This window comes from Trachypithecus francoisi, unplaced genomic scaffold, assembly GCF_009764315.1.
Source record: "Trachypithecus francoisi isolate TF-2019V2 unplaced genomic scaffold, Tfra_2.0 Lachesis_group4, whole genome shotgun sequence".
NCBI lineage: Eukaryota > Metazoa > Chordata > Mammalia > Primates > Cercopithecidae > Trachypithecus > Trachypithecus francoisi.
Window position 1 is genome coordinate 27,596,600 of NW_022681469.1, and position 19,195 is coordinate 27,615,794.

Sequence of the window (19,195 nt, forward strand, 5' to 3'; positions counted from 1 at the left end):
GAATCTCAAAGATAACAACCATTAGTGAGCCACTCAACTCTCATCAGCAGCAGCCTACCTCCAGTTTTACTTTTTCATTCACAGCCACTTTAACCTGCATAAATTCCAGCTATATTAACTGTACATATTTTAGTATATTTCTCCACAAGATACAGACTTAAAAAATATTCATGATACTGTTACATACCAGAAAAAAATAACAGTAGCTCCTTAATATAATGGCATCAAAAAATCCTGTCACTGTTCACAAATCCACAATTGTCTAATTAAAAAAAATGGTTTTTCTAGTTCGAAGTTCAAATAAGGCTCATGAATTATGATTGGTTAATACACCTCTTAAGTAACTTTTAATACACTGGTGTCTCTCAATTGCATTTTTCCCCCTTTAAATTTTTTGCTGAAGAAACTGGGTTGTTTGTCCTTAAGACTTTCCCACAGTCTGGATTTTGCTGACTACACCCCCTACCTCAATGTTGATTTTCTGTAAATTAGTAATTTAATCTTCTCTAGTTTTCTTACGTAGGGAACAACAACCAGAAAACCTATTTGTTTAATCCACTGTAACAGAACCTTCTGTTAGTTGAAGCTAAAAGCATTTCTACTGACTCACTGACCCCAGCTGACCAAAGCTTTAACCACTACTTTATAAGGACTGTTTACTTTTACATACCATTTACACTCTAAGTAGCTATTAAAACTTCTTTTTTTTTTTTTTTTTTGAGGCGGAGTCTTGCTCTGTCGCCCAGGCTGGAGTGCAGTGGCCGGATCTCAGCTCACTGCAAGCTCCGCCTCCCGGGTTCTCGCCATTCTCCTGTCTCAGCCTCCCAAGTAGCTGGGACTACAGGCGCCCGCCACCTCGCCCGGCTAGTTTTTTGTATTTTTAGTAGAGACGGGGTTTCACTGTGTTCGCCAGGATGGTCTCGATCTCCTGACCTTGTGATCCACCCGTCTCGGCCTCCCAAAGTGCTGGGATTACAGGCTTGAGCCACCGCGCCCGGCTAAAACTTCTTTATTACATTGCCATAGGAAAATTGAAATTGATATTCTCTAGTCATTAACCTTCTTTATCCCTATTAAATTAATAGGTGTAGTAATGTGTCTTTTGGTAATACAAAGTTTCTTTAAGAATACAACTGCATACTGAACAGATGATATGGGTCTGTTCGCACTCTTTATCTCTGCATATTTAAGATAATATAGGTAGATATTCACATCTATCTTTTTTGTTAACTCACACTCCCTTCATCCCCATATATCCCCCTTCCTCTCACTCTTCAGTCATCCTTTTGAGTCTTAGACATCACCTTTCCCTGACAATTCATTTAGCATAGCCTTGAAACTGTAATAGTAAAAATGGGCCTTTATACAAATTGTTGCACATTATCCATTATCCCATATACTAAATGCCTAAAACCAATAAAAAGCATCTGTTTTTACATATATAGTAGTACCAATAACCAAATATCGACAGAATTTTTGTTATTAAAAATAAATAAAAATCTAGAATATCTAAAGTAAAACATAGTCGTCTGACTGAAGAACATTGCGGGTAAAATTTTAAACGTTTGAATCACATTTTGACTTTATTGGTAAGTTTTTCAACTTCCATTTCTTCCAACTCTTCCTTTTCCCTTCTCTTTTCTTTTCTTTTTTTTTTTAAAGACAGTATTTCACTCTGTTGCAAGGCTGGAGTGCAGTGGTGAGACAGGGTGTATTAGTTTCCCTGGTTTTCCATAACAAATTATAACAAATCGATGGCTTAAAACAACAGAAATTTATTTTCTCATAGTTCTGGAGGCCTGAAGTCTTAAATTATAGTGTCAGCAGTACCATGCTCCTTTCAAAGGATCCCAGAAAGGATCCTTCTTTGCCTCTTCCAATATCTGGTGGCCCTTGATTTTTTTTGGCTTGTGACAGCGTAACTCCTATCTCTGCCACCCATCTTCACATATCTTTCTTCCCTGTATCTGTGTCTTTTCTGTGTCTAGTAAGGTCACTTGTCATTGGATTTACAGGCCACTCTAATCAAAGATGCTCTCGCCTCGAGATCCCTACCTTAATTACATTTACTAACGCTTTATTCCAAATAAGGTTACATTCTGAGATGTCACATATCTTGGTAGGGGTGGGGGTGGGGGGAGAGACCATTCAATCTACTGCACAGAGCTAGCCAGGCCAAAAAAAAAAAAAAAAAAAAAAAAAAAGCAGTGAATGCTTATGCAAATTAGCTCTAGGCACCGCTATTAAAATGTCAGTGTGGTCAGTCGCAGCCTAGTAGGCAGGGCAGAAAATGGTATGTGCTAAAAATGAAGAGGCAGGCAGTCACCAGATCATGCAGTTTGTGCAATTACATGGAGCTTGAATTATAAATGCAATGGGATCTACTAAGCACAACAAAAAGCTATGATCTGATTAACATTACACACACATATGCACACAATGTGCACTACAGAGAGTGGATTAAAAGAACTGGCAGACCAGTTAGGATGCTGTCACAATAAACTCAGGAAAGAGTTGAGATGAAGGAGACTTGGACTAGAAGAGTGCGGAGATGGACAAGAGTAGACAGTTTTGACACACATTTTGGAGAAATAATTGATGGGATTTGGTGACAGATTGCATGCAGGGAAAAAAGAGGAGGCATCAAGGATGATGACGTAGTTTCTGACTTGAATAACAGGGTAGCTGGTGATATCATTTACTTTGATGGGAAGAACTGGCAAAGAAACAGGAAGTACAAAACTGAGACTAGAAAAGTCCAGATTTTATATCTATGTATATCTGAAGTTATGTAATAAATCACTCCAGTGTCTTAAAACAACAGTGGTTCATGATTTCTCATGATTCTGTGGGTCTGCTAGACAGCTTTTCCATTGGTAGCTCCTGGATTCATTCATATAGTTGTATTAAGCTGATGGACTGGCTAGGGGACTGGGCTTAATTGGAGTGGTGAATGGGAAGGCTGGGGCTAACTGGGATTGGGCTTTCAACCTCAAAGAAGCTAGACAGGCTTTCCTCAAGCACAGTTATCTCTAAGTTTCTATAGGCCTTGCTTAGAAGTTGCAATATCACTTCCTTAGACTTTTCTGTTGGTCAAAGAAAATCACAAGACCAACCAAGACTCATGAGATAGAAGACCCTGCACCTTCTGCTGGAAGGAGTTGTAATTTGTGGCCATATTAAGAAATTTGGACTCTGCTCTAGGACAAATAGAGAAACATAAAAAGGTTTTAAGGTGTGACACAATAGCAACAAAATTCGATACCCATTCAGGATTAGAAATTCTCAGAAAACTTCAAACAGGAGGAAATTTTCTCAAACTAACACAGGGCATATATAAAATATCCACAGCTGGTGGGGTGCGGTGGCTCATGCCTGTAATCCCAGCACTTTGGGAGGCCAAGGTGAGCAGATCACAAGGTCAGGAGATTGACACCATCCTGGCTAACACAGTGAAACCCCATCTCTACTAAAAATACAAAAAAATTAGCCAGGTGTGGTGGCAGGCGCCTGCAGTCCCAGCTACTCAGGAGGCTGAGACAGGAGAACGGCATGAACCCAGGGAGCAGAGCGTGCAGTGAGCTGAGATCGTGCCACTGCACTCTAGCCTGGGAGAGAGTGAGACTCAGTCTCAAAAAATATATATAAAATAAAATAAAATAATAAAATAAAATAAAATATCCATAGCTAAGCATCATGCTTAATGATGATTCCCTCTAATATTGGAACAGAAGGAAGGCTGGGGCAGTGAGTGGGGAGAACAGGAAGGGGAAACGATGGATGCAAAGAAAATATTTGCAAATCGTATATAAATCTGATAAAGAACTTAAATACAAAACATACAGAGAACGCTCGAAACTTAACAAGAAAACAAATTTCAAAACGACAAACCTTTTGAACAGACACTTCACCAGAAAACAGTCAAGAAAGCAACAAGCATACAAAAAATGGTAACATTAATCATTTTAAAAATGCAAATTAAAACCACAAAGACTTGTGTATTAATTTTTTTTTTGGAGACAGAGTCTTGCCTTGTCTGTCGCCCCGGCTAGAGTACAGTGGCAAGATCTTGGCTCACTGCAACCTCTGCCTCCCAAGTTCAAGTGATTCTTGTGCCTCAGCCTCCCAAGTAGCTGAGATTACAGGCATGAGCTACCACACCTGGCTAATTTTTTGCATTTTTAGTGGATATGGGGTTTCGCCATGTTGGCCAGGCTGGTCTCCAACTCCTGGCCTCAAGTGATCGCCTGCCTTGACCTCCCAAAGTGCTGGGATTACAGGCATGAGCCACCATATCCAGCCACTTCTATATTAATATTTAGCACATCTTTGTAATAGCCAAAAATCAGAAAACGATTCAATGTTCATCAACAGGTATATGGATAAACAAACTGTGAGATATTCATACAATAGAAATCAAGTAAGTAACAAGATCCTACTATCATTACCTGAATAATGACACTTGCACTTGCCAGTATGTTTGTTGAGTACACACAGACGCATGCATGTACATGTTTAAATTTGTATTTGATGTAATGAACCCATATAAAGATATGAATGAGCACAAACCTGATTGTTAGCATTGGTTATTAGAGAAGAGGAGATGAGAGGACAAAAAAAGAAAACAATTATTTTGTTATTCCTATTTAAAAAACCAACATATATGGTATTCCACTTATGTAAAGTATGTGTCCGTGTGAGTGTATGCATAGAGTTAAGCTGAATTATCTTCCAAATGACAGCAGTGGTGGTGGTGGTGGTGGTGGTGGTGGTGAGGTCAGGATGATGGAATTCAGGTGATTTCTAATTTCTTTTACATTTCTTATGCTTTTATCTCCTTTTTGATTCTCACTTTTAGTATTTGTAATTTGTATAAACAAAAACGTTAAAGCCATTTTCACAGTGATACGGGCAATATTTTGAGACCTTAATGAGAAAACATTGCTGTTAATTCTGGATCATCTGTGCTGGTAGAGTAAATGTAGCATGAATGAAAATCCCATAAATGCTTTAAGGATACAATGTCCCCCTTCTCTGTCACCAAATATGTGGTTACAATAGCTACTGATACTGTCATGGAAAACATGTCTTTCAAGATGACTGGTGAAAACTCTCTAGGGTTGGTTAAAATGTATAGGCAGCTGCAAATGTCTTTTTAATTGACATAAGAAGGGTTAGATCATAACTCTTTTACTGCAATTATAAGCTTCTTCCAAGGTAGTTGAAGTAAATGATATGCCTTATGGAGAAAATACATGTGTTAGATAAACATCATTATGATATAAGTTATAGTATTGTTGGCTGTGAATTCAATGTTAATGAATCAAAAATACCTATATTAAGGTTTCTTTAAACAGAAACATACATAAGACAAGATTATATATTGATTAGCTGATGGAAATATTGTAACTGAAGACTCACAGGAACCTAACCCTGTATTTTCCTAGGAGCAATGGTTCAGTATTTGTTAAATCACTGTTCATGACTACTTTATAGGACATAACTACTGTGAATAACCAGAATCAACTGTATATGAAACCAAAATACTTGCCATAGTTTAAGGTCAGCAAAGTAGCTACTATGTTTATCCTAATCCTTGCAATTACCATATGATTATGGGAAGAATTAAAAAACACATCAACATTCAGCGAAATAAGGTTTCTCCTTATTCAAAACTAAATAAAACTAATTTACATAGCATGATTATCCTCGTAAGTGATTTGAAACAAGCAGGTCATGCAATAGCTTATTATTAGAATACACTAAAATATGAGTAACTTTTTACATCTGCAATACTATATTACAGGCAACAATTATTTTCTTAGCAATACCTGCCTATAACAATACTGCTACTTTACATAAAGTATACTAAATTGCAGAAAATGCTTTTGTATACATTCTTATTTTATTCTCATAAGTGCAATCTGCATTTTAGGTATTGTCTTTTTCATTTTTATTTTGGTCCTTTCTTATACAGTTTTCGGTTCTTTGCCAAAATTTTCAATATTAATTTTCATCTCCTTCTTTCCTTTCACATAGCAAAGGCACTTATTTTAAGACTTGTATCTAAAACTCCTATTATCTGTAAATCCTTCTATTTTGATAGACATCAAATATGAAAAACTAAAAGTAACAAGATGCCTAGGGTATCAGCTTCCTAAAAAAGTGTATCTTCTACTGTAGGTCTATTGCTAGGGATACTACCAATTCTTGATTATTTTAATCCAGTTTCAAGTACTGGGATGATATGAAACTGGGCTTCACCCCCTGTGAGGGCCAGACTATTTCTGGTTCACGCTTTCTCTTCAGACATAGCTTCAGGGTCTTAACCCAGAGCAAGAGGAGTCTACCACCCTACCACACCCCAGGTTCCAGCTTCTAACCTGTATCTCCCTGGCCCCAAGTGTTTGCCAAAGGTGCTATTTCGGCTTCTTAATCTCTTAGAACTTCTTTAGGATACTCAGTAGAAAAGTGGCCCCAAGTAGTTCTTTTTGAATTCCCATAGTCTTCTAAATCTTGGCCCCATCACTTTTGAAAAAAAATGTTGTGGGCACACAGTAGGTGTACATATTTACGGGGTACATGAGATGTTTTGATATAGGGATGCAATGTGAAATAAGCCATCATGGAGAATGGGGTACTCCTAACCTCAAACATTTATCCTTTGAGTTACGGACAACCCAATTACACTCCTTACGTTATTTAAAATATATATAGTTATTATCGACTACAGTCAGCCTGTGGTGCTGTCAAATAGTAGGTCTTACTCATTTCCATCACTCTTTACTACCTTATTTTCAATATACTACCTTCAAAAATATTTTTTAAAATTTCACTTCTGTTTCATCTTTTCTATCTGTGCTTAGTGGAAAGTCTTGTCAAAACTGACTTTTATTATTATATTTTTCATTTATATAAGTTTTATTTGGCTCTTTTTCAAATCTGCCACATCACTTTTTAGTGTCCAATTTCTTTTATTTCTTTAAATACAAGTAGTTGACTTAATTCCAGTATCTTTCAGTAGTTTTAATTCTAATATCTAAAATTCTGGAAGGGGGTTCTGCTATTTGTTCTGCTAGTTCTTAAAGTATCTTATTTTCTGCTATACTTAGTTATCTTTCAGTGTGTACTGTTCAATTTCCTTTAATAATGATTTGTGGATAATACCTGAGGCCTAGAAACAAAGGTAACTATTTTTAGAGAAGATCTGCATTTGCTTCTGCTGAGAACCTTAAACGTACCATTCATCCTCAATCACTTTAAACTCAAATCATACCACAAGGTTTAATGGATAGTCAAGTATTGAGAATCTGACTACCAAATGTGAACAAAAACCAATACACAGCTATAACCTCTCAGAGATGAGTTTTCTTCCTTATTTTCCCTTCCGCTACTGAGTGTCAATTTATTCTGTTTCATTCTTATCCTGAGAATGAATTGCTTTAAGGTTCCAGCTTCCAAAAAAAAAGCAAAAAAAAGTCCCAGCTTTCACTTGCGCACGTGCACACATGTGTGTGTATGCGCACGTGTGTGTATTTTTTTTTGAGACAGGGTCTCACTCTGTCACCCAGGCTGGAGTGCAGAGGCATGATCTCGACTCACCGCAGCCTTGACCTCCTGGGCTCAAGCAGTCCTCCCAACTCAGCCTCCTGTGTATCTGGGACTACAGGCACATGCCACTATGCCCGACTAATTTTTGTATTTTTTGTAGAGACAGGGTTTCACCATGTTGCCCAGACTGATCTCAAACTCCTGAGCACAAGTGATCCACCCGTATTGGCCTCCAAAAGTGCTAGGATTATAGGCATGAGCCACCACGTCCAGCCGTGGATATATCTGTTTTTTATTCAGTGCATTTGGGAACTTTCAGATCAAGAGTGGGAAAGAAATATTATAGCTTACAACCACTAGAAATGCAAGACTCTTTGCTACATATTGATACATGAAAACTATACCCATGCTGGCCAGGTGCGATGGTTCAAGCTTGTAAGCCCAGCACCTTGGGTGGCCAAGGTGGGCAGATCACCTGAGGTCAGGAATTTGAGGCCAGCTTGGCCAACATGGTGAAACCCAGTATCTCTTAAAAATACAAAAATTAGCTGGGCGTGGTGGTGCACGCCTATAATCCCAGCCACTTGGGAAGCTGAGGCAGGAGAATCACTTGAGCCTAGGAGGTAGAGGCTTCAGTGAGCCAAGATTATGCCACTGCACTCCAACCTGGGTCACAAGAGCAAAACTCAGTCTCAAAAGTAAAATAAAATAAAATAAAACTATACCCATTTCATCCAACATGGCGGTTTCTTATAAGACTAAGTAAACATTGAAATTGCTTTCAATTTTATTTTTTCTTTTCTGGTAAAAATGTTGTCCCTTGAGACTGGCCATGGAAAACCCCAGTTATATTTGAGTAATAACTACAATGAAGAAAACTAGATTGCATAGTATTTATTTTCATTACCAATTAGTCCTTCTTCAATACAAAAATTTCAGATAACTTCTAGTATAGGACTTATCACATTGAAATGTTTCAGGGTATGTGATGCAATACCCGTGGTTCATCAAGAGGAGACAATATTTAATTCCCTACAGTATTCAAATACCTGAAGTTTGGAACTTCATAGACGCTTACTAAATAATTTTTTAATGAATGAATAAGCAAACAAAAAAGTTAAGAAAAGCATTAAATTCTACTACCTTCAAAATATAGTCCAATAACAAATAAAGACAATTTCAAAATAATAAGGTTATCATAGTCTCAGTTATGATCACTGAATTTTCTTTTTTGCAGAAAAAAAGATCATTAATAAGAAATAAAAATAAATGAAAAACACTAACGTACCAAAACTCAAGCACTAAAATTATTAATAAGTAAAATGAAAAAGTGAATCATGCATGATTAAAAACACAATGTAAGTCCATTAACGTATGCAAAGAGATTTTAATGTAAATAGGAAAAAGCAAATTATAACCACAATGAGTTAAAATGAAAAATCCACCAGAATGGCAAAATATAAAAACCACCCACAGAAGTGATGAGGAGAACGTGAACCAACAGCAACTTCCATACACACCCAGCGAGAGGATAAATTCTACAACTACTTTGTAAAACAGTTTTCTACTACGTGATAAAGTTCAATACACATATACCCACCCTATGACTCAACAATTCTACTCCAAGGTATATATACCTTAAAGAAACTCTTACACATGTGTACCAGGAGACAACATACAAGAATGTTCACAGCAGAACTGTAAAAAGCCTAAATGCTTATCAACAGCAAAATGGATAAATACATTTTGGCATATTTATACACAGAAATACTATATGGTAGTGAAAATGAACAAACTGCAATTACATATAACAACATTAACAAAAATCATGTTAAAAAACAGCAAGTCACAGAAAATTTATAAACAACTGAATCAATTTATATTTTACTTTTACAAAATCAAAGCCAAAAAAAACTAAGTCATAAAATATTTATATGCTGTATCTATGGAATATTATTGTAAAATGCTTAATAAAACATCAGTTATAGTTACTGGGGAGGGGTTAGAGGAAAGAGATAAGGGGGGCTCATAGGAGGCTTCAAAAGATAGCAATCACTTTCCATTTCTAAACATGGCTGGTGAATAAACAAGTTATTTGTTTTATTCTTTACATTACATATAAAAATTATAAATATATATATATATATTTTTTGAGACAGAGTATCACTCTGTCACCAGGCTAGAGTGCAGTTGTGCAATTTTGGCTCACTGCAACCTCCGCCTCCTGGGTTCAAACGATTCTGTTGCCTCATCCTCCTGAGTAGCTAGGACTATAGGCATGAGCCACCACACCCAGCTAATTTTTGTATTTTTAGTAGAGACAAGGTTTTACCATGTTGGCCAGGATGGTCTCGACCTCTTGACCTTGTGATCTGCCCGCCTCAGCCTCCCAAAGTGCTGGGATTACACGCATAAGCCACCGTGCCCAGCCACTTTCTTTTCTTTTTTTCTTTTTTTTTTTTTAGCATAGATCAAAGGTTTCTATGTTGCCCAGGCTGCCTTGAACGCCTAGAACGCCTAGCCTCACCTCCTTATGCACCAGGACAACAGGCCTGAGCCACTGTGGCTCCCAAAAATTATAAATAAATATTCTTTAGACATGTATTTTGCAATAAAACATGTAAACACCAGGGGATCCAAATAGGCAAAGAGAAAAAAAATACACACATATATATATATCTCCATGAATTACACTTGTTTTCACACTACAATTTTTTCACACTACAATTAAAAAATAAAGTAAGTATTATTTACCCATTTGCTTTACCTAGCAGAGCATTAATTTCTTCAAGGATATGGACATACGTGTGCCTAGTACATTATAAATATTAATGCTGAAAGCATATAACTGAAAGAATGATTTTAAATTCAGTCAACCATAGACACTATTTGCCAGGAAAAAGAAATTTAGCACATGGTCCTGATGTCATTTAAAATATTATTTTAATATGAAATACAATATTTTAATAAAATAACAAACTAAGTTTATTTTCCCCATAAGATAGTCATGAGTCAAAGTTCAATTTACTAACATTTGCTTAAATGTTTACACAATAACTTGAGTGTAACTATTCCGGTAGACAGAAAAGTTCATGTTTCATCAAATCTCACACTGCATTTGCCTATGAGATAAAAATTCTTCCAAAATTTAATAAACAAGTAAAAACAGAAAATAAAAATTTACTTCACAATCTCAAAAAGAGAATAAACTATTAGGAGATTCCAGATAACTAGTATCAATTGAGTGTTTATTTAAATGTTCACTTCTAAACAGCATTAAGTGATACATGTAATCTTACCTGGGGAGGATAATTGCTCTCTGAAGACCATCTTGAAGATTGGTCGTTTGGTTTGTCCACTAAAATATTCCTGGAATAAAGAAAAGTATTAAAAAATTAAGAGAACATGACTAGGCAAAAACAGGAATAATCTACCAGATGCTGAAATTATCACAAAGTTATGTAATGTTTGGAACTTGAATAAGAATAGAAAACAAAACAGAGTAAGAAAAGCACAGAAAACTTCTAGTAGATATAAGATTTTAAAATATAACAAAGGTGGTACGTTCAACAACAGAGAAAAATCAAGACTTTTCATAAGGCACTTTTGTTTAAAATAAAAAGTTCTATTAACACTTTACACTGGCCGGGCGCGGTGGCTCAAGCCTGTAATCCTAGCACTTTGGGAGGCCGAGACGGGCGGATCACGAGGTCTGGAGATCGAGACCATCCTGACTAACACGGTGAAACCCCGTCTCTACTAAAAACTACAAAAAACTAGCCGGGCGAGGTGGCGGCGCCTGTAGTCCCAGCTACTGGGGAGGCTGAGGCAGGAGAATGGCGTGAACCCGGGAGGCGGAGCTTGCAGTGAGCTGAGATCCGGCCACAGCACTCCAGCCTGGGTGACAGCGCGAGACTCCGTCTCAAAAAAAAAAAAAAAAAAACACTTTACACTAAGTGCCAAAATGAACCTTAGATATACATATTTAAGAATTTAAGGTAAAAATAGCTGGGTGCAGTGGCACACGTCTGTAACCTCAGCTACTTGGAGGAAGACTTGAGGCCCAGAGTTCAAGGCCACAGTGTGCTATGATAGATCATGTCTGTGAATAGCAATTCCAGCCTGGGCAACATAGCAAGACTCTGTCTTTAAAACAAAAAAAGACTTCAAGGTAAAAATAAAGCAATAAAATACCTAAAAGTAAATAAAATACCATATACACATATTATATGTAGCATGCATTATATAATATTGCATGCAATCATATTGTTACATTATATATTCATTACATATATCATACACGCATCTTTTTTTATACATATATAAAGTACATCTTTGGAATAAGACGCACTTTTAAGCATACCATCGAAAGCAGAACTGTGAGTAGAAAAGGAACTGATACAAGTAACTTTAGAAGATGGTGATTGCACTGGAAACTGTAAGGCTAAAGGCAAGCAGAGCTATACATAAACACTGCTTGATTTGGTAAAGTTGTTTTTCACAAGGAATATGGGTTAATTCCTATGTTACACACATACTGGGGGAACAAATAAGTAAATGGCTGGTAGATGTGGGAACCAGGTTTCTCACTTTTGGAGGGGAACGTTATAGTTAAGCAAGGGGAGGGAGGGCAGAAGGAACCTTGTGGTACTGGATTAGAATCAGAGACATCAGTGCAAAGTTGTGTTTACTGTAATATAACATAAATAAATAATTATAGGGGTGTATGTGCACAAACAGTATTTTCTAACTGTCCACTGAGGGGGACTAGAAGCAGTGACACACCAGTACCCAAAAGCACACCCAGCACCCTGATATTTGTTTCTACATACCATCCTCCAATAAAAGAAAACAGGAGTAGCTGGAGAAATGGCTGATTCTAGAGCTGGGTAAGAGAATACAGAAGATAAACCTGGAGTATCTTATACAAGAAAAAAAGAAGCGTTTTTTTTTTTAAAGGCAGAGGAAGGGGGCGGTATTGATCACGTCAAAGGGTCACAGAGAATGACAGGCCAATGCTAAAAAAAATTAAGTGGTAAAATATACACGAATCCATATTGATATAACCCCAGTTTAACCAGCAGGAAAACATCAGAGGAAGGTTCAATGAAACAAATGAATATTCCTCCAAACTCAATATAATAAAAAACAAGGAAAGACTGAGAAACTCACAGACTAGAGGACAGTAATGAACATGACAACTAAATGTAATACGGGATCTTGGATCAGAGAAAGAATAATTTGTGGGAAAACTAATGAAATCCAAATAAAATGTGGCATTTAGTTAATAGTAGTGTACCCATGTTGACATCTTAGTTGTGACAAACGTATCATGGTAATGCAGGACGTCAGCAACAAGAGAAACTAAGTAAAGAACATATATAGTAACTCTGTGCCATCTTTGCAACTTTTCCATAAATCTAAAATTATTCTCCAATAAAAATTCTATTTTTTAAAAGCTAGATCTATACTGGCAAAGAGAAGGTGCTTAATAATTACAGATTTATTTATACCATCACAAATAAGAGACTTATTATCAAAAATAGATGGATGAATTTTTTTAAAAAGCACAGTGTATGGAAAACAACTGCCTTTAACACATATTCCACAAAGGCAAAACACAAATACATAAAACAACTAAAGATCAAATTAACAGGCAAACAGCCAACTAGAAAAAATAAAGGCAACATAAAATACATTGCGCTAACTAAAATTTGAATATTTAAAGAGCACTTAAATATAAATACTCCCATATGAAAATGGTAAAAAAAAAAAAATCCAAAATCAATAATCAAAAATTGGAGATTAAGACACACATATATATTGCCCCTATAAAATTAGTCCCACACCCTCAAAAATAATCACATTTTACAATTATAACAGCAGTTGTTGGCCAGAGCTGGTAAAATGTTACCCTTATATTTTGCTGATAGGAATGCAAATTAATGTACCTTTTCAGGAGAAAAATCTAATCGACAGCAAAAACATTTCAAATATGTACATTCTTTAAATAAAAATGATGACAACCATGACAATGACTGTGTTTGAGTCCCAGACAATGTTTTCTATGTATAAACCACTATCTTTGAAGTATACAAATTAAGAAATTGAAACATACTGCAGGAAAAACATACTGCAAGAGAAAGAAAAGAAAAACGAAAAGAAAAGAAAAGAAAGGAGGGAGGGAAGGAAGGAAAGAAAGAAAAAGAAAAAGATAAATTGCCTAAATGTATGCATTTAAGTAGGGATTTGAACCCGAGGCAGACTACAAAGTCCATGCTCTTAATCACCCTATTAAGCCTCAGAATTTTTCCACTTCTTAGAACTTTATCCAAAAAAAACAAAAAAACAAAACCTAGGGGATATAACTCATCCACATTCATCAAAGCACACTTTAGAAGAGCAAGCTGTAAATAAACTAACAATGTAGGATTAATTAAATTATAACATGTCTGTACAGAATATCATGTAAATTATTATGTATTCTACAGCTTGACTTTAATGTCATAGGAAAATGTTCAATACATAGTAAGTGAAGGGGAAAAGTAGTTAACTGTGTATGTAAAGAATCAAGTGTTGCAAAGTGATAACATTCATACATAGGGAGAAAAGATAAAGAACGTATACTAAGTTATTAATATAATTCTCAAAGGGAGATTACAAGTGATTTTTTTTCTTTGTGCTTGTGTTTTTTTTCAAATTTTCTAAAATTAACACAAATTCCTCTCCTATTAGAAAAAAAGCTTTTTCTCAAAAACGAATTAGGAAACACAGAAGACTGAAGATATGAACTGAGTTTGAAAAGACTACAGTACAACTAAAAGCTAAAGAATGAGAATTATTTTTAAAAATCACACTGATATACATGTTATAAAGCATGAAGGAAAACTTAATACATTACAACTACGATAAACTGGAACCACAGAAATCATGAAGTATAATCAATTTGGGGAGGGCAATGTTAGATGTCATGGAAGTGAGGTAGTTCCTTCATCTTTCACAGTTCCTAGGAAAGAATAATGTTTCTGAAGTTGATAAAAAGAAAAAAAAGTAATACTATTTAAAGTTTAAAATTAAACAAAGATAGAAATAAAAGCATACCACATACCTTCTAAATTATTTGAGACAGAAAATCAAGAAGGCATCAGGGAGAGACCCTGTCTCTAAAAAAGAAATTCAATGGTGACATAATTTGTCAGTTGTAATGAATCAAATAAAGCAAAAACCACAGTAAATATGAGAAGAAATTGATTCTAAAAATAGGAGATTAACAGCTCTCAGTATTTGGAAAATTAACTATAGATATGTTATATATGTCAAGTATAACGTAAAGTATTGGTAAGATAGTGGTAAAGAATAATGTTACTATGAAGAAAAGTAAAGGAGAAACAGGCCTCAATAACATAAGGAAGCTAGCCATGTCACAATCTGAAAAATTAGCAGATGGACCACTAAATGCAAAATCAAGGGGGCCAAACAGTTACAATATGTTTTGGTCTTGTGAATTTTGACATGCCTATTAGATAGCCTACTGGAGATATGGCAGTTGGCTATCTGGGGCTGAAATTCAAGGAAAATACCAGTGCTGAATAAAATATACTCTTCAGAGATGTCAATGTATCAATGCTATTTAAAGCCACAACATTCAGTGAGATGACTTAGGGAATGAAATAGAGCTCAGAAGAAAAGCTTAAGGATTGATTATGCTCTGGGGGTCCATCATTTAAGAGGTCCAGAAGAAAAGAATCAAGCATAAGAAACTGAAGAAAGCCAAAGATAAAGAAAATGAAAACCTAGAAAATGTAAATAAAGTGAAGAAAGTATTTTAAGTAGAAAGAAAAGAAAATTTTTGCAAAATGCTACTGAGAAGACAAGGACTGGGTGACACATCTTCATAGGCCTAAATGTTGCCATACACAAGGTACTTAATAAATATCTGATAATGAAATGAACTAATAACACAAAAAAGAAAAAAAATTAAAGTAGACCCACCAAAGGATACGGTACATTAATCCCACTGATTACCTGTAACTTAAAGCTCATACTAAATTGAAATGAAAATTAAAAAGAAATAAAATACAGACCAGAAACGGAGTGAGGTTAGCCTAGGGGGTTTGGAAAGATAGAAGCTTGAAGATATTCCTGCTGATCTCCAGTGCCAGCACTAAGCCAACTAGGTATCTCTCCTGAGCCCACCAGGTTACAGAGGCCAGGCTCAGATCTTTAAGAATCTTGACAAAAGCTTGGCCCTAGCAGAAGAACCATGAATTCCTTGAATAATTCTCTCCCTAAAAGTCAGGCATCAACTGCATAGGTATTGCTGTGACAATCTGCTATCTCTACCCCACTAAGAGCTTCAAGAGAAGTAATCTGCCCTAAAGGTGAGAAGAACTTGCCATGTCAGTTGAAGCCATCTAATTGCTGAGGGGTGTCTCCTGGTGACCCACAGAAATCTAACACAGGAAGTGGTATACCAAAAGCCACAAGACAAGCATTGCTGGACTGCCAACTATTTGAGGTGTGCGAAATTTTACCCAAGGAGTACACAATGCAAAAAGTTTGTATGGAAAAATAAATATACAAAAAGGGCTAAGAAAACTTATTTTAGAAAAAAGAATAGTGACAGGAAATTATCTTGTCACTTTTAAAACACTTTTTAAAAGAATTGAAGATTTTAATTTAAAAAAGATTCCTTTAAAAAAAACCATTTTAAATACTCTATAATTAAAAACAGAAAGGACTAGAATAGGAAAAAAAATAATAGCTCAGAGAAACACAAACCCAGTAACGAAGCCCAGTGTAGATGGAAATTTAATATCAGATTAAGGTGGTATTTTAATTCAGCAGAAATTGATAATTCATTTATTAAATGATGCACAACTGAATATCCATCAGAAGAAAGTTAACTCCTGTCTAATATCATATAAAAGTAATCTCATGGCTGGGCGCCGTGGCTCACGCCTGTAATCCCAACACTTTGGGACGCCGAGGTGGGCAGCTCACCTGAGGTCAGGAGTTTGAGAGCAGCCTGGCTAACATGGTGAAACCCCATTTCTACTAAAAATACAAAAAATTAGCCAGGCATGGTGGCACGCACCTGTAATCCCAGCTACTCAGGAGGCAGAAGAATCGCTTGAACCCGGGAGACAGAGGTTGCAGTGAGCCGAGATTGCACCATTGCACTCCAGTTTGGGCAATAAGAGCGACACTCTGTCTCAACAACAACAAAAAGTAATCTCAAAGATTTAAACATACACATACACATACAAACCCTAGGGGAAAAATGTAGGGGCCAATACGTACAACCTAACATGTTAGAGAGCTTTTTGCTAAGAAACACATAATCTATAAAACAAAAAGTAACCATTTGATTATATCAAAACTTTCAAATTTTGCGTTATGAAAAGTTCCATGAAGAAAAACAGGAGACAAGCAATAGTTTGGACAAAAATCTCTGCAACTCATATGACTAATCAAGATTCCATATCTAGAGTATGCAAAATGTTGTTACACTTGATAAGATGAACAACAGAACTGAAAATGAGCAGAATTCAAGTCACTGAAGAGTCATTCAAATAGCCAATAAACTATCACCAAAAAAATTTCTCAAAATCCCTGTATATTGTCTGTCATGGAAAAAGAAATTAAAATAGTAAGATATCCCTTCTTACCCATCAAATTGATGAAATTAATCCCTAATTATCAGAAAATTGGGGAGAAAAGATGAACATGTACATTATCCTAGCCTTTATGGAAAGTAAACTTGTAAAATTTATTAAAATCTAAAATGTACATATTCTTTCACCTAGAACTCTCATTTCAAAATCTATCCCACAGAAGTAAAATCACCAGTACGTAAAGAAATATGATAGAAATGTTTGGTGCCACATTTTTTGAGGTAGCAGGGAAATGATCAAACAAATTATAGAACATACATCATGGAACTTTATACTACCATTATAAAAAACTTGAAGGGATTTCTACTATGCAGGATACAAAGAAGCATGTAAGATTCTATTCTTGTTTTAAAAACCTGTTATATACAAGGGTGTGTGTGTGTGTGTGTGTGTGCCTGTGTGCAGGGGCCATTGAAAATAATATGCTAAGAATAGATAAGGCTCAAGGACAGTATCTCTAGCTAGTTGCACTTTCAATGAACTCCAGTAGTCAAGGACAGTATCTCTAGTTGAACTTTTAATGAACTCTAGTAGGCGCCAAGAAGGCAGACAAAATAAGAAAGAACTTAGAGACAAGGAACTAAGCAGAAGGTTATATCTGGGTGCAGAAAGTTTGTTTTGCATTGTGTTATTTTTGCTGACGTGGAATTTATGGAGTATAAATAAAGTGAGGTGGAGGCTCTAGGCGCAGCCGCCATGTTCTCTGTTTGTCTTTGTCTCTTGTGTCTGTTCATTCTCCACCACCCCCGGCGCGGGCCCCAATAAGTGGCGCAGCGAGCAGGGTGCACAAGGTGAGTAGTGGGGAACAAGAAGGGGAACCCCCTAGGAGCGGGTAAAACCCGGGAATTGTTAAGGGGAACCTTCTTAAGCTTTCATTATGGGGAATTCCAGTTCCTTGGCCTCAGAATATTTAAGATTATTACAAGGGCTTTTACTTTCGATTGGGGTTGATGCAAAAGAGAGACCTTTGCGGAAATTGTTTGCTCATGTGGAACAACATTGCTCTTGGTTTCAATATCAAACTGAAGTACAATTAAATAAGCGAAAGTGGCAACAGGTTGTTAAGACCCTTCGTCAAGCGCATCAGCGCGGCAATGTAATGTCAGCACCTTTGTGGGCCCTTTGTGCCTCTATTACTCAGGCTTTGGAGCTCTTAGAGACAGACTCTGAAAAGGGGGAAGGCGGGGATGAGGAGTCTTTGAAGTCTCCCATAGCCATTTCCCCTCCTTTAGATAATTCTGTAACTGAAGGAGAAGGTCCTTTGTGTGATAATGTGTTTCATGAAAAGGAATCAGAAATTCAAAAGGAGCTTCAGCCGGTTGTTCAATTGTTACAACAAATTTTACAATTGCAGTTATCTCCCCCTCAACCTTCTCCTCCACCCACTCCTGTTTTTACTTTTCCCGTGGTTCATCCACCCCCATCAGTACCTAAGGCGGAGGAGGAGGATAGTTTTCCACCACCACCACCGCCGGTGGAAATGCTGCCTCGTTCAGGCACGGTTTTTGCTGTTCCCGCTTCTACTGCTAAAGCTGTAATTAAGGTATTGGATTCTCAAGAGGATGAGGATCCTCTACAATTGTTCCCCATTATTAGGCAACCTTTTGGTCTTAATGACCAATTTCCTCAAGGGGGTATAAATGTGCAGTATAATGTTCTTCAATTTAAATTTCTTAAAGAAATGAAGGCAGCTGTTGCTAATTATGGCCCTCAATCTCCTTTTGTCATGGGGCTTCTAGATTCTTTCTCCTCTGAGAATTTGTTTTTGCCTCTTGATTGGGAGACTTTGGGGAAGGCTGTTTTGGACCGCTCTCAGTGGCTTCAGCTATGCAGTTGGTGGCTAGAAGATGCCAAAGAGCAGGCCCGCCGCAATGCTGCTAGAAATCCTCCAGGACCTACAAAGGAGCAATTAACAGGCACTGGTCAGTTTGCTACCGTAGCGGCTCAATTTGGACTTGAGGACGTGG

The 19,195-nt window shown here is 36.6% G+C and overlaps 1 protein-coding gene across 4 annotated transcripts in view; it reads right to left on the reverse strand.

The window, feature by feature from the left end:
* Positions 1 to 19,195, reverse strand: part of MKLN1 (muskelin 1) — a 392,713-nt gene that overhangs the window by 115,360 nt on the left and 258,158 nt on the right. For all 4 annotated transcript variants that reach the window (XM_033194309.1, XM_033194310.1, XM_033194311.1 and 1 more), the window contains one exon: positions 10,851 to 10,920. In XM_033194309.1, the coding sequence (XP_033050200.1) occupies positions 10,851 to 10,920 (70 nt within the window). The remainder of the gene's footprint in view (positions 1 to 10,850; positions 10,921 to 19,195) is intronic.